Consider the following 16,447-nt stretch of genomic DNA (forward strand, 5'->3'; position numbering starts at 1 on the left):
ATTTATACATGTAATAATTATCCAGTATATCATGTGTCTCTATACATTTGCACACCCCTCCCCATTTAGCAATCTATGTCATATACATATCTTCCTCTGTAATCTCTATTTTTTTTGTGTCAACGTGTTCTGCCAGGTGGAGGAGGACAGGGAATTCTCCAAACACTCCACAGTCCCAGCTGACTGTGTGTATCCAACAGGATGTTTTGCCTCCCCCATTTGGCTGGAAATGCATTGCACTTTCTCCCTCACCCAGAAGTGCCACAGGTGGGCAAAACCCAGCCCGTGGGCATTCCAGAGCCAGCGTGGTCTGGAGCTGATGAATGAAGGAAACCCTTCCCCATTTTCAAACCATATCAAAACCCCCATAATTGGGACTTTGCATCTTTGAGAAGCAACCAATAATTCAGAAGTGAATGGAATAATTGAGTGAGAAGGGAGCAAATCTCACAAAGGAGTGAAAATTTTATTCCTTCTTTTGCTCTGTGTTGGCACTGCTGTCCTGAGCTGTTTCCGTGGTCTGACAGACTTTCCTGGCTACACAGATCAAGTCAGGCAGGACAGAGAGACTTACGGCTGTTCGTAAAAATGGATGCTGCCCAAGGGGAAAAAAAGAAAGAAAGAAAGGAACTGTTACTTTCCAAAGCCAGTTTCTCACAAGAGGAAGCATGAATTCTCTGCTAACCAGAAATACACATAAATAGGACTGAGGGGACCATCTCTACTTCAGTCTTAATATTCAGACCTTGCTGTCAGAGGCAATAATCAATTTATCAAGGTGTCTTCAGCTTGCTGGGATTTTGACCCTGCCAGCACTCTGGGAATGCCACTTGCTGCCTTAGGGCTTTTTCCATTTCAGGAGACTCAAAGGACTCACTTAGGTTCCTTTTTTCTTAAGGTAGGAGCAGCTTTAGTTGTCAGAAAAGATGAGTGCAAGCTGTTCCACAGGGAACTCCAGCACCTCTAAGAAAGGTTGATCCCATGAGGATTTAGGGCTGTGCTGTTCTGAAGAACACTAAGGTGCAGGTTTTCAGCACCAAGACAAGAACAGCCAAATCTCTGACTGCTGGGCTGGGACTGGGTTCCTTTTCCACCAGCACCATTTTGGGCCTCTGTACCTGGCACCATTCTACTGCAGTTCTCTTGCCACCAGCTAAAACTGAATGCACACCCAAAATACAACACAGAAATGGTCAGAGGGTGGATGGAACACCTTTCCTCTGAGGAAAGGCCAAGAGAACTGGGATTGCTCAGCCTGGAGGAGAGAAGGCCCCAGGCAGACCTTACTGCAGCCTTTCAAAACTTCAAGGGGACCCATTTTTAGTAGGGCCTGTTGCAAAGGGACAAAGGATAATGGTTTTAAATGAAAATAGGAGACATTCTGGTCTAAGGAAGAAACTGTTTATGCTAGGGGTGGTGAAACACTAGCACAGGTTGTCCAGAGAAGTGTTGGATGCCCCATCCCTGAAAACATCCAAAGTCAGGTCAGACAGAGCTCTGAGCAACCTGATCTAGTTGAAGATGTCCCCACTCATGGCAGGGAGGACCAGATGGACTTTAAAGGTCCCTTCCAAGCCAAATTCTTGTATGATTCTACTTTGCAAAGCACCCAGACTGGGTGTTGCAGACATCCTTTTTGAAAAATCCTTTCCTTAGGATTCTTCCTCCTGAGAAGCTGAGAGGCCTCAGGAACAAAATGCAAACAATGATTATCTGCTGCTGTAGAATGCAACAGGTGCATCTGTGATTGGTCTCATGTTGGTTGTTTCTAATTAATGGCCAATCACAGCCCAGCTGACTTGGACTCTCTCTCTGAGACACAAGCCTTTGTTATCATTCTTTCTTTTTCTATTCTTAGCCAGCCTTCTGATGAAATCCTTTCTTTTATTCTTTTAGTATAGTTTTAATGTAATATATATCATAAAATAATAAATCAAGCCTTCTGAAACATGGAGTCAGGTCCTCGTCTCTTCTCTGATCCAAGAACCCCTGTGAACATGGTCAAAACTGGGGATTATCAGGAGAGGAGACTTTCCCCTGCAGCCCCTGGGCCTGTACCTGCAGGAGCTCCCTGGCTGTCCAGCGGATGCTGGGGTTGGTGTCCAGACAGGAGTGCAGGAAGGCGTGGAACAGAATTGACATCTTGCTGGGCATCCTCAGAGGGGGGTACCTGTTCCGGGCAATCAGGCGCTGAGCCTGGGGACAGAGGAAGCACGGGACAGCCACTGACCATCCCTGGGCTGACAGCTCCACTGCAGGCCCCTCCTGGCTGTCTGAGAGCTCCTGGTGCCTCTCAAGGGGCTGTGATCAGTGTTTGAGGGCAAGGAAGGAGGGAACTGTCAGTCTCCAGAGCAGTGGGGATAACGACCCTAAGTGTAGCTGAGCTGGTCAGAGCATGGTGCTGGTAACAGCAATCCCCAGATGGGCCATTCACTCAGGAGCTGGACTTGGTGATCCCTCCCAACTCCGAATATTCTGGGATCTGGAAATCATTCTCTTCATCTGGGTTTGCTGCCTTATACAAGGCAAAAGCAATCCAAAAGTCAGGGAACTCCTTCAAAAAGAGTGGAAGACTGAAGTCTTCAGAACTGCTGTCTTCCTCAGGAATTAACTGTGCAGCATTTAACCTGGTTTCAGCTGATAACCATGAGATTTTATCCTGGTATACATTCCTCCACTATTCCTTGCTTGTTTGGTATAAGAACTCATTGTTTCAAAGAATTAGGATCTAAAACTGAAAGCTTCAAAATATGTTTACTACAAGTAGCTTTGCTCAAATATACTTTCAGAAATTTTTATGGTAATACATAATTATGGCATCACTAGAACCAGTGACCCTCCCTTAAAAAGGCACTGGTCAGAATTTGAAAAGACTTCTGGGCCTGCAGATACACTTGTAATGCTTTTCATAATAATTTCCCAATTGGAGAAACTTGCTGCTGTCATTCCTGGCTCTAGCTTAGAGAGAGATCAAATACAGGAGGAGGAACTCAAGCAGTGCTGGAGGCCAAAAAGGCACATTTTTGCACTGGCACAGGTCACTTCTCCTCTGATGAGATGTTCTGCGGGGACATTTCTAGAAGTGGGCCTTGGTGGAACTATTTCAGGCTGATTTAAGTGGGATTTTGGCTCATGGGAGACAAAGAATGGGACAGATTGGCAAGACAGTGGCATCTGACAGTGTTTGCACCTTACCTGGATGGGGCTTTCTTTAAAGTATGGAGGTTCTCCCTCCAGCATTTCAATGGCCACAATCCCAAGGGCCCAGATGTCCACTTGGGTGTCATATTCCTTTCTTTTCACGATTTCTGGTGCTACCCAGTAAGGAGAGCCAAGCATCGTGCACCGTGTGCTCCGCTCCGCGCTCAGCTGAGCACACAGGCCAAAATCAGCTGAGGAGGAAAACAAAAATACTGTCAAAGCCAGCTTGAACCATGGAACCAAGCACAAGAATTCCCCCCTCTGTGTCTGAGAACACAGGGATGCTGTGCCCGACCAAGAACACCTACTCAGTTTCACAGATCCGTCCATCCCAAGAAGAATATTGTCGCTTTTGACATCTCTGTGGATCACATTATTTGAATGAAGAAAATCCAGAGCTTTGAGGCACTGAGACAAAACCCATGAGGGTAAAAGTTAGTTAACCTCATTTCATCACACAAGACAAGGAAATGGCTCTAAAAGATTGAATTTCTAGGTGAAACACCAATTGTTGATATAGACTGACCATTCCTGACCCAGCCAGAATGGCTGCAGTGGTTCTGCTCTCTCCATCCAGGTGACAAAGGAGGATTTGTCAAAAAAAATATCTCTCCCTCCATTATAAAGTGGATCACTTTTGTGTGGGAGGCTGCATGACAGAGGTTTTATGTTGGCCTCAACAGCACATGAAGCAGCACATTATTCACTTTTCAGAAACAAACACCATTTGGGGTGCAATGCTCTCCTTTTAAGCTGAAGGCTGTGAGAAATGAGGCTCTGTTTTAATTTGCTGTTAGTTTAAAATTCTGCCACCAGCATGTTTGCTTTCACAGGCCAAGAATGCAGTGCAGACATGCTCCAGTTTAATGAGGCAAAGTTTAGAATGTTAAATTAAAAAAGAGACTGACAAAAGTGTCCAATAACAGAGTATAAGAAATGTAGTTGTATTGGCAGGAAGCTCACTCCGATGCCCTTTGTCTTAGGTTGACACACGTTTTGCAAATGTACGTTTAGATGAGAAAACAATGAGTAACAAATATTGAGAGCAAAGCTATAAAGTGGACAGGTTCTCTGCTGCATGGCATTGCATTACAAAAATACTCATACTCAGGATGGTTATTATAAGTAGTAAAAACAGTTCACAACACCTCACAAAAATGAAATGTTTTCCTAGTCAAATCTTCTGACAAAAGAATTCTGTTCTGGGAGAAGAGCCATAGGGAATAGAGGTGTGGATCTAGGTACACTTTGTGATTTTGTGGCATGGCTTTTTGGGGTTTCTTTAAGTCCATTTCTCACAAAATACATCTTTGTGAGTGACCCCATCTTTTCCAAGATTTTGCCCATTTTCTGTCTTCCACTGCCTGTGGTTGTGTTGGCAGTGTACTATTGCATTTGCATTTTTAACTTTCCTAGTAAAGAACTGTTATTCCTATTCCCTTATATTTACCTGAGAGCCTCTTAATTTCAAAATTATAATAATTCAGAGAGAGAGGGCTTACATTTTCCATTTCAAGAGAAGCTCCTGCCTTCCTTAATAGACACCTGTCTTTTCAAACCAAGACACCCTTTTATTTTACATTTCATAACAGCAGCAAATAAAACTCTGAACATGAAGTCACTCCTGTCCAAGCTGTTGGAAGCCCAAGCAGGGTCCCTCACCTCCTTGCTGATAGCAGCTATCATTCCTTCCTCCATTAAGACTCGGACAAGAACGCTGGTTAAAGTGCCTCCATCCACATATTCCATCACAAGCCACAGGTCTTCATTCACCAGGTAGCTGAGAGAAGAAAACAAAGGCATGGAGATGAATGTGCACAGCTAAATTACCTTGTGGGAAAGACTGCAGGGGAGTTTTGTTTCCATGTCACTTGTAAATGGAGGCAGAATGAAATGGAGAGACATTCCTTGCAGGCTACAGAGTATTTGGAACCTGTGCAGTCTAAATGAGAAAGGGTCATGAGAAATGAAAGGAAAAATGCAATTTAGTAACAGCAGAGATCAATCTGGAACCAGGACAGTTGCCATCAACGGAGTCATTATCTTAATTTATCACTTCCACCATTCACTCCAGGAACAAGGCAACACAACTCCAGAGTTATCCATAGGAGGAGGCTCTGCAGCACTCAGGACAGATGTTGGCCAAACATTTGGAAAACACTGCATAAAATACAGTCAGAAACAGGAAAAACTGTGTAAAAGCTGGCAAATTATGTGGCTCTGCAAATGAGAATTTAAGTCTTCCTGGCTTCCACAGCAATGGAAAATGGTGGGAATAGCCCAAGGAATATAATTTCTCTGATGGTTTATCAGCACTTATCATTAAGGCATAGAAAATATGGTCAACCTGTAAAAACTAAACCCCAAAACATCACAGAGGTAATGAACTGACAGGCTGTTGTTTTAGTAAGACATGGCACATCCAGGTTTTGCAAAGACGTTTCCAACTACATACACTACAAAAGATTAATGGAGACCCAAGGCCATCTCCACCAATCCACTGGAGATCAATAGAGAAATAAGCAAGAGCTCCATGTTCTGCCAGTGCCCAAAGGGGTTTGTTAACCTTTGCCGTGCTGTGTGTGAACAAACATTCCCATGCTAACAGCAGAACCACTCACCTGTCTATATAATTGACAATATTGGGATGCCTGTTTTCCTTCATGATCTGAATCTCGTTGACAAGGAGTTCCTTCCTGCTCCGTCTGCGGAGAGGCATCTTCTTTAGGGCCACCTGAAATGAGAGTGGGGCCATGGGCTCCAGAAGTTCTGCTGCAGGAGAGCACTGTGGCCACAGCTCTCTTCACAGAGAGCAGCAGGCACAACTCCCCAGGGATTTTTCCTGGGAAGGCAGTGAGAAGCACAGAGAGAAGAAGAGAAAACAATTCTTATCCCTAGTCACTGCTCCTGTTTTTTCACATGTGGAATGTGTTATGGAGATTGTTTACCCAAAGTGAGTTGTTAATTGGACACAAGTGAAAGTGGTTTTGAGTGATTAGCCAATCACTCAAAGCTGTGTTTGTCTGGAGACAGTTATGGGTTTTCTTTAGTATAGTGATAATATAGTATTAGTGTAATATAGTATAGTTTTAATAAAGCAATTGTTCAGCCTTTGAATCATGGAGTCAGAGCACATTATTTGCTGTGTTGGGGGTGCCTAGCTTGGATAGAGCAAAATGACCATGGAGAGAGTGTTTTTGGAAGGATGGGGCTGGGCTGTGCCAGCTGCCCTGTGACCTTGTGATCAGACATCAGGAAGTGACAGGACAATAGCTGGTTTCTCCACTTGCTTGGGTACCACGTACAGGACACTTGCCAGACACATTTTGCCTTCTAAATTCTGCAAAAATTTCCCTAAACTATCACCCACAGATCTCTGACAACACCTTGCACCCACATTCTTCCCTGATGGCCTCAATTTATTACCTCTGTTGTCATTCACACAGGTTTTGCAAGCAGAATTTTGGGACTGGGAAAATACATCAAAACAGCTGGGAATCCTTCAGCAATTCTATGGAGTTTGGCCATTATTTCAGCAACCGCTGCTTGTCTTGGTTGCATAACAAAGCAAACACATGTGTACATGATGGATAAAATCCCATCCTAAAAGATCATAGCACTTAAAAAATTACAATCCCACAACATTTATCAGTTCTTGAACTTCGATTTTGCTACTCTGATTTCAATTTTGCTACTCCGATTTCGATTTTGCTACTCCATGAGCAATCTGAACTCCACAGTTCAGATTTGCAATTATTTTCTGGGTTTCTAAAGAAATAACCCATTCTCTGATATTTTAAGCCTTAATTATGTCCCTCCACTGGCCCTCTAGCATTCTTTCTGGACCTGAGTAGGAGCAAAGCCTGTCCAAAATGAGTTTTTGGAGGCTGCCACTGCTCTGTGTTTGAGGAAAGGCTGTGCAGGAAAGCTCTACTGGGCACCCAAAGCCCTGAAGAGCTGCTCAGTGTGCTGGGGGTGTTGGCACTCACCACTTCTCCTGTGGCTGGGTCCGTGGCTTTGTAAACAGTCCCGAAACCCCTGGAAACAAAAGAGCAGTGAGGAAAGGAGAAGCAGTTCAGGTGCTGGGGGTGAAAGCCAGCCCAGACAGGAGATCTCTGCTGCATGAAGTGTTTTAAAACACCTTGGTTCACCTATTCTTCAAACAGCAGCACAGCAGCCCTCTGAAGAAAAAGAGCTGGAGCACAGATCTTCAAAACCTAAGAGCAGGGGGAGGGTGTGCCTACAAAAACTGAGAAATATTTAAATTTTATCCATTTTGCCTTATTGCATAGGGGTTTTTCCTTCTTTTTGTGCCTCTGTGTGTCTTTTTTGCCCAGGGAATGCATGCTTCAGACTACACTGGGTGGGATTTTGTATGACAGTGCAAAAGTTTATTATTTCACCTCCAGTTTCAATTGCTAAACTATGTGGTTATAATCTGCATTGCTGAATTTTTTTAAGCAAAATATTTGAAGTAAATGTCATTGAGAACTTTTATCTGACAGCTGTGGAGTGGTAAGGTGCTCTTTTAGGCAATAAGGTTTGAGGGATGGGAGATCTTTCAGATCCTGCAAGCGTATAATCCAGAGTACCAAATATTTTTTAGCAAAATATTTGAAACAAGTGTTACTGAGAGCTTTTACCTGACAGCTGTGGGGTAGTACGATGCTTTTTTAGGCAATAAGGTTTGAGGAATGGGAGATTTTTCAGGTTCTGCTCCTTGGTGCAGGTGAGGCACTGCCAGCATCGAGTTTTCTTTGACAACACCTTTTGACCACAATTATTAATTCTGACCTGTACTGAGATGGGAGGATCTAAACCCACATCATGTTTGGAACTTGCCTGGATTCACACTTGATATTACAGCAGCAAAATGCCCAGCCATGGTTTTGTAGGAGTAACTGGGATGGGACTTACCCTTGGCCAACTTGAACAAAATCAACGTATTTGGTCTTAGGGTCCCCCTCGTTGACAATGCCCCCTGAAATAAATGAAATGCAGGATGCTCACTGCAAACAGACACCACCCTCCAGCAGATGGGAAATGCAGCCCCACTGTCTGGCTGTGAGCCCTCTGTGGGCAACAACAGCAACAGAGGCAGCTCCAAAGCACAGATATTTCCACATATATTTCTTTTTGAAGAGTTACCTTGACAGGAAGCAAAGCACCAGCAGAAATATCCACAAGAGACAGGAAAGACCAGGTACCAAAGCAAGAGTTTGTTTTCTACAAATATTTAGGAGAGCTAAAACAACACAGCCTTTATTTTCCTGGGAATAAACCCTTTGTGTGATTCAACAAAAGGTTTAATATTTCTAAAGATTTAATGCACCTTGGGTTCTGGGATTCATTTTTAAGAAACTGTGCAAAGTGTTTCCAGGAGAGAAGGGGACCTTCCCAACTTTCAGCAGTTCACCAAAGGATTGTCTTTATGATTTTAAAGAACAGCATCTTATGTTATAATCAATAATGATGGGTCTTTAGGATCCAGGACCCTCATGATGGGTTACCAGGCTAAGTTCTGGTGATATCCTTGCCTGTGCCATTTGAAGGACCACACTGCTTGTCTTCAGTCTAATAGGTTGCTGTGAAGTATTTTTGCTAATGACTTGTCAGGGGACAAAAGAGAATTTAGGAACCCAAATATCCTGCTTGATTAGGCCATCAGCACTCAGGAATTCAGTAGTTCATTCACTAGGTCACAGCACCTTCTGCTGAATCAGAAATCATCCCTGCCTTTGCTTTCAGCACAGATGGAAGCACAGGGAAACTGAACCCAGTCTGAGCTGCCCTGAGGGATGCCCAGAGAGAATTCTGCTTCCTGTGTCCCTTTGGTGCAGCTGAGGCCAGACAAGAGGCACAGCACACGTACTCAGCTGTTCCAGCACTTCCTCTGTCACACAGAATTTCTTCTGTGGCCGGACCCTGGGTTTGTCCAGAGCACCTGAGCTTCTGCTGAGGGTGTCAGACAGGAGAAGTGTCTCATCATCTGCATCTTCAGCTCCCAGCAGAGAGCTCGTGTGGATCTGTGATGAGAAATCAGTGTCAGGAAGGGAGCTGGCAGGGATCCCCTGTGCTTGTATTCCAAATGCAAACCCTCAGGAAGATGCCTGTCAGCCATATCCACTGCTCTAAACAGCTTTTTGCTGTCCACATCACAGACAATGAATAAAACCAAAGCAAGTTCATGGCCAGTTACATGTTCAATTTTCATGGATTTTCTCGAATAATCTGTGCAGAGGGGCGGGTACATCCAGGAGACAATTTCTCCTGTATCCTGCAAGGGAAACTAATGATTAAAAGGGAAATTCAAACCCAGTTTTCCAGGTGCCACTGGCTGGGGTGAAGCTCAATGTCATGGCAGGACTCCAGCTGTGAATGGCAGCTGCTGAATGGCAGAAACTCTCAATTGCACCAATGGTAACCAAAGCTGGCACTTACTGATCCTCCTGAGGAAACAGCTGCAGGTTCCTTGTCCACCTTCTTCTCATTATCCTCTTGTCCAGGAAGGGAAAGAGCCAGCAGAGGTTCTGGTGGCAATGTTGTGGCTTGGGGACAGGTGTGAGAGTCTCCCTTCTGCCATTTGGGAGGTTTGATAGTTACACACAACTTTCAACTGCTGTGACATCAGATACTGACCTAGACATGCACGTGGTCCTACAGCCTCAATTCTCTGTTGCACGTGTCCCAGTACAATTTAAATATCTATAAATTATGGGGGGTTGAAACAACCCCAGCTGCTGCTCTGCAGGGGCAGAGCACTACATCAAGTTGCCCCAAATTTGCTGTTTCCAATTGCTTTAAAGCTTAAAGGCCACTTAGAGAACTGAAGCAAATCAAAGGCACCATTTTACACCTTCACACCTCCCTGTTGCTCTATTTAAAATGCTTAATATTAACCCTAATAAATTTGTCCAGTGGATGTCATGCCTCTCTCTAGGATTGTTACTGCAACTCAACATTTGTTAGTGTGGATTGTTATTTAAAACTTCCTTTCAATGGCTCCAGTGAGTTACATTATCAATTATAACCTTATTTATGCTCAGCTATATATCCAGCTGTACTAAAGATAAATCATGAAACTTGCTAGAAAGGGAATTCTAAGTTGTTAAAACTAAATTAAAAGGGGGCAATTATGCAGTATTGAAAATTGCTGTGAATTAGATATTCCACCATGGCTAAACCCACAATCTTCCCCCAGCAAAACCAGACTTCAATTTGTTTAAAAGCTTTGAACAGAAATTGAGGAAACAGCCAGAGATCCCTTTGCTGCTGCTGCAAAACCAGACATGGACATTTTTTCAGGGTGGCACACTGTTGGAGCAGGCAAAGTTCATACACAGCTCACTCCACAGTTCTTAAACTCTAGGAATGTCAAAGGTTCCTTTCCCACTCACCAAAGGACAGGTTGCCATGTATGCACCTCTGGATAACTGGATGATCAGATCTGCAGTGGGCAAGAGAAGATGAACCAGATGCTGTTAGAAAACTGCCTCTTGTGGGGCATCCTCCATGGAACAAGTCAGCCCAAATAAAAGAGCATTTTTATTTCACACATATATATATATATATATATATATATAACTGTTGCTCCAGGAGCAACAGTTCTTTTCCAAAGTAAGCAACAGAACAGGACAAAATACCAGATTAATTTTTTTCTATATCTTTCTATTTTTTGTGCTGTTTCACCAGCAAATAAATAGAAACTCAGTCAAGAAAATGTAAATTGTTCTTCAATAGTCAATGATTATGCTCTGCCAAAGAGCTAAAGAAGTTTACCTACTATTAAATTGCATATGTTGGTTCTCTTTAGTTTGCTGAAAATGCTTCCCTAGAAAAGCCTTCCCAAAATCCCCTTAGCTGTGTGAATTCTATTCTGATATTGCTCCTGAGTTCAGGAGCATGCACTGTTGGGAAGTTACATCTCCTCATGAAGGTCATCACTATTTTAGCACAGGTGGTTAGTAAAATCTTTTAATTATGGGGGAAAAAGATCTTTTCCCTCATTTCTGAAGATAATTGCACAGTTTTTGTAAGCACTTCTGACAAGCTCTTCCAGTCTGCATTTTGGAAGCCGGCTGAAGCAGCAAAGTGAGGGAATTACCGACTCCCCAAACTATTGTGCATAGGGAATAGAACCTCCAAAGGGCTCCCCACATTCCAAATGCTGTCCCCATTGAGACCCCCCTTTTAGCAGAAGCTGTTGACAGGAGCTCTACCAAACCAATGCCATCTCAGTGTCATTGCTGCTCCAAACTCAGCTCAGTTCCTAAGGAAGAGCAGAAAGGCCACAGTGATCCCAAAGCCAGGTATGCTGCACCTAGGGCAAAGCACTACTCACTCCTCAGATGAGCTGTCAGCAGCCAGGGTTTATCTGGGTCAAAATACAGCGCAGATGCAGCAGACAGAAAATCACGCACTGTGGCAACAACTTGCTGGATCATTTCTGCAGAGCTGCGCTAGAACTTGCAGAGCTGCATAACCCAAAATTCAGCTAAAACCCTTGCTGGTTTGCAGGCAGCCCACTGAGAACTCCTGGAGGAGGAGGATCCTCCTGGAATGCCAGCAGAAGGGGCATTGAGGTGGTCTGGGTTGCAGGAATGGCAGTGTCCTGTTGGCACTGCGGGGAAGTGCCAACCTTTCAGTGGCACCCAACGGGCCCTGACATCACAGTGGCAGCAGCTGCAGGCTCACACTCTGTGGAATGGTTCCAGGCTGCTCCTGCAGCAGCTGGATGCTCCATTTGGCTCATCCTGGAGCCTGACATCCCTTTACGGCAGTGAGGTGTCAGCCTTCCTCCTGATGCAAAGCTCCTATTTCTGCATGGAGCTCACCATGGAAAATGGAAATTTCCATGGTGAGTTCCATTTCTGCACGGAACTCACCTGAAAATCAATTCTTCACTTCCATGGAGTACAAATTTAAGGCTGAAGTCTACTGTATTTGCAGGGTTCCCAGATGAAGGAAGGAATGATGAATCTGACTCCATGTTCTTAGAAGGATAATTTATTATTTTATGATACTATATTATATGAAAGAATACTAAACTATACTAAAGAGTACAGAAAGGATACTTACAGAAGGTTAAAAAATAATAATGAAAACTCATGACTTTTTCCAGAGCCCTGACACAGGTTGGCACTGATTGGCTAAAGAATGAAAATAATTCATACCAGAATCCAAAGAAACAATCACCTGTTGGATAAAAAAATCTCTAAACACATTCCACATGAGCAAAATAGAGGAGAAACAATGAGATAATATTGTTTTCCTTTTTCTCTGAGGCTTCTCAGCTCCCCAGGAGAAAAATCCTGGGCAAAAAGACTTTGGAAGAAAATATAACTCTGACAAAACTCATTTTCCGGATGATTCTTTGATTCCATTACAAAACTCTTCTCCATTGGTAGACAGAACAGTGCCTTCAGGAGATTTGCACTGAACTTTTGATGCTCAGTAACAAAATCTTGCTGAAATGGTCTCTGCTGTCAGATTAGAGGGAAAACCCCACCCTGATGGAATTACTTTTCAGCACACCGGGGAACACTGTGGGGGAAGATTCTGCCTCTCACAATCCTAACACTGAGGTGCTAAGGACTCTCCTGGCCCAGCTCCTGTAGCTCTGCTGTCAATGTACAGAAAACAGAGTTTGGAAATCCCTGATGCCCCTACAAAAACATATTCCCTTGGATGTGAGGGAACCCTGCACGATCAGCTCCCTCGGTGGACAGACAGCTCTTCAATCCTCCTCTCCAATTTCTGTGTGCACAGAAGATGTGCTCAGGCTCTGAATAGCTTTTCTCTCTGCAACAATGGAATATCAGGGCCCTTTCAGAGCATAATTTCATCCATTTCTCTCCCTTCCACCCTCTCATGAATTACTAATTTAAAGTGACTTAATATCTATTCTCTATTCCCCTTCGGCTTTGCATATTTTAATTATGCCTCTTCCTAATCCTCATTTTCCCAGAACAGACTTAAATAACCCAAATTACCCCATCAGTAACTGTCTTTGATACCTCAGTTATCGCAGCTAATTTGCCACTTTTGCCAAACATGCTATTTTGAGGGTTTTTTCCTAACACCAAGTGATCACACACTCTGTTCCAACAGCTCTTACCTACAAACCAAAGTGATCTGCTGCATGAAATGGGGAAAATTTGCTTTTTTAAAAGTATTATTGCTGCTAAATCACTTCCTGGAAGATTTTAGTGACATTTTGCAGCCTTATCTTGGACTGGCAATGGGCAGGTGAGGACAGGGCTGGAGATGTTGGGAGAAATCCTGCTCGTCTCTGCTCAGCCTGAGGATTGCTCCAGTTCAAAACAGAACAATAAATGTCCTTTGCAAAGGGATTTTCCTGCAAAACACTGACATTACTTTGTCAGAATACAATGTTTGCCAAGAGAGGAGCATTCACAGAGCTATTTCTGCAGTGAGAGGGCATCTTTAGCCAAGACAATAAATAACTACTGGTCCCAGAGAGCTGCTGCCCACAGGCCCTCAGGAGTGGTTGCAGCCATGTGCTTGTGCAGCACAAGAAAAACAGCGCCAGGTAAATTAGAAAGCCCCTAAAAAGAAAACAAGCTCACACTCATAGTTAATAATGCAGATATTGGATCTGTCATATTATTTCAGGAGGCAAAGAAAATGTGACCTTGGCATTTTTATTAAGCTTTTCCTCTGTCACTTTGAAGCAAACTTTTGAGGGGTGAAATTCCATTTATTTTCAGGAAATACAGATCCCAGGGACAGGGGACAGGCAGACAGGGAGGGGCTGCAGGAGTAGTCTGTGTCCCTGGAGCTGTGACAAGGGCAGACTGCCAGGCACTGGGCACAGTCTCAGTGCCTGGCTCATCAGGGTCCTTATGTTTTCTCAGTTTGGAAGGAAGCTCCTTGCAATCCCATCCTTTTCTGCTCCAACCTACTGAGTGCCCTCAGCAAGAGCAGGAGTAAGGAATGGCATTTGAGCAGAAGGCATCATGTAAAAGCAAACCATCCAGACAAGAAATGCCAGCAACAAATGTGGAGCAAGATTCTGAGGTGTCCCAGGGCTCTTGGACCACACTTCAGTGTAAATGTGGTACTGAGATCACCAAAACCAAGAGAACAAAGCCCAAAAGTGCTTCTGAGGAGTGGGGAGCACTGCCTGGGGATTAACCACCAGAATTGCCACAGGCCTGGGTTTCACTTTCCACCTGCTGAGGCAGGGAGATTTATCCAGCTTCAAGCACGGAAGAGCACGTCATGTTTGCAGTGTGCCCTGCTTCAACAGCGATCTTCTCATCCCTGGCAGCTTCTCTTCTCCACGAGCACCCATCTGGTGGGAAATATATTTGGAAAAAAAAGTTACTTAAATAACTAGCACTCAGGAATGACTCCTTCTTCCAGAATTTCATTTGGTGTTACATGAGGAGCTCTTTCTGTGCGTGTTATCAAGAAATTTACTCATTTGTGCTTTCCTACTGTATGGGGTGGCTTTACTTCGCCCTGCTGGTGCTGCTGTCCAGGGTTTACTTTTACCATCACGCATCCCTCGGCACTTGTACATGTGTCTGCTGAGCTGAGAATGAGAGACCGGGACAGCTTCACGGCAAGGAATCCCACACCCTGCAGGTCCGACCCCACCTCAGCTCGGAGCTCTGACTGCCCCGAGCGCCAGCTCCGGAGCTCCCCTCACGCTGCACAGCCCGCAGTCCCCATCCCCACACACGGAGAGGGGGAGCCCCCAGACGCTCCAGAACCCCCAAAGGCGGGGCCCCCGCTGTCCCCACACCCTCACACAACGGGCACCGGCCGCTCCCGTGCCCCCCGCCGCCCTCACAGGGGCTCACCGCCTCCGCTGCCTCCCCTCACGGCCCCGCAGCCCCGTCCTTGCCGGAGCCCCCTCACCTTCTGCCGCGCTGTCGCTGCTGGGGTTGCCGCGCAGCTGCACCCCAGTGAGGCGGAGGATGCCGGAGCTGCCCGCCTCCTCCAGGGCTCAGGAGGAGAGGGCGAGATGCGCGGGACCCCCAGCGCCACCGCTCTCATTCGGTCCCTGTCCCCCGCCTGGCCGCCATCTTGGCACGCACCCCAACAGCCCCTCAATAACCGGGGGCGTGGCCTCTGCCCACCCCGCGGCCTCTCCCACCAATCGGCGGCGGGGGCGGAGTCGAGGGGCGGGGCTCAGTGGGGAGGGGCGGGGCTGTGAGCCGCGGGCCGCTAGAGGGCGCTGCGGAGCCAGCACTGAGGGGCCTGACGGGGGAAGTGGGAATGAGGGGAAACTGGGAATGGGGAAACTGGAAATGGGGAGAGACTGGGAATGAGGGGAAACTGGGAATGGGGAGAGACTGGGAATGAGGAGAGACTGGGAATGAGGAAACTGGGAATGGGGAAACTGGGAATGGGGAGAGACTGGGAATGGGGGAATTGGGACTGCAGAAAAATGGGAATGGAGGAAACTGGGAATGTGGGAGACTGGGATAGGAGGGAAACATGGGTCCCTCCTCAGACCCAAAGGTCACCTGTACCAGGTGTTACAGATCTTCACTTTTCTAGAAAACAGGAAAGATACCAAGCGAAGAATCTTCATGGCAGAGCAAAGGGAAAAGAGTCTGGAAGAGCCGTTTTGTTCTCCATTTTCTCCAGCAGACAGTTTTCAAGTGACACTGTGCTCTTAATAGGACAAATTCACATTTAACAATAAATCACGAGCTCTTGGTGGTGGAGTGGCACTAAGGAGCTGTCCTGCTCCCAGTGAGGAGCTGGGAGTGCTCCTGAGGTTCCCTTCATCAATTAAAGGCACAAACATTGTGTGCAAAATGCAGAGTAGCAGGAAAGTAATGGGATTTCTGGCACTGGAGCCATTGGGGTGTAGGGTGGAGATCCTCCATACCCTCAGGTACAAATGTGTGAATACAGATGCTGAACAGTTCCTGGCACATATACCCACAGCTACCCTGGCCTGGTCCCCAAGGAAAAAACATTTACTATATTACATTAAAACTATACTAAAAGAATAGAAGAAAGGATTTCATCAGAAGGCCAGCTAAGAATAGGAAAGAATGATAACAAAAGCTTCTGTCTCGGACAGAGTCCAAGCCAGCTGACTGTGATTGGCCATTAATTAGAAACAACCACATGAGACCAATCACAGATGCATCTGTTGCACTCCACAGCAGCAGATAACCATTGTTTACATTTTGTTCCTGAGGCCTCCAGCTTCTCAGGAGGAAAACTCCTAAAGAAAGGATTTTTCATAAAAAATGTC

The 16,447-nt window shown here is 45.3% G+C and overlaps 1 protein-coding gene across 1 annotated transcript; it reads right to left on the minus strand.

The window, feature by feature from the left end:
- Positions 1–74: 74 nt before the first annotated feature.
- Positions 75–15,301, minus strand: LOC102069332 (serine/threonine-protein kinase PAK 3). Its single transcript, XM_074551544.1, has 13 exons — positions 15,091–15,301; positions 11,543–14,518; positions 10,623–10,648; positions 9,643–9,774; positions 9,074–9,227; positions 8,119–8,182; positions 7,191–7,239; positions 5,823–5,935; positions 4,864–4,981; positions 3,510–3,609; positions 3,196–3,392; positions 2,059–2,196; positions 75–595 (listed from the first exon to the last, which is right to left on the minus strand). Exons 2-13 carry the CDS (start codon positions 11,643–11,645, stop codon positions 467–469), a joined length of 1,323 nt encoding a protein of 440 aa, XP_074407645.1. The 5' UTR covers positions 11,646–14,518; positions 15,091–15,301; the 3' UTR covers positions 75–466.
- Positions 15,302–16,447: the final 1,146 nt, after the last annotated feature.

The sequence above is a fragment of the Zonotrichia albicollis genome, chromosome 14 (genome assembly GCF_047830755.1).
Source record: "Zonotrichia albicollis isolate bZonAlb1 chromosome 14, bZonAlb1.hap1, whole genome shotgun sequence".
In the NCBI taxonomy this organism is placed as follows: Eukaryota; Metazoa; Chordata; class Aves; order Passeriformes; family Passerellidae; genus Zonotrichia; species Zonotrichia albicollis.

Bases quoted from the DNA above. Each gene is read 5' to 3' on its own strand.
- LOC102069332 (XM_074551544.1), bottom strand. From the start codon at position 11,645: ATGATCCAGCAAGTTGTTGCCACAGTGCGTGATTTTCTGTCTGCTGCA. The intron at 7,240-8,118 runs GTAAGTCCCATC...TTTTGTTTCCAG, and splicing joins TTTGTTCAAGTTGGCCAAGG to GGGTTTCGGGACTGTTTACA. The intron at 596-2,058 runs GTACAGGCCCAG...CCCCTTGGGCAG, and splicing joins CAGCCAGGGAGCTCCTGCAG to CATCCATTTTTACGAACAGC.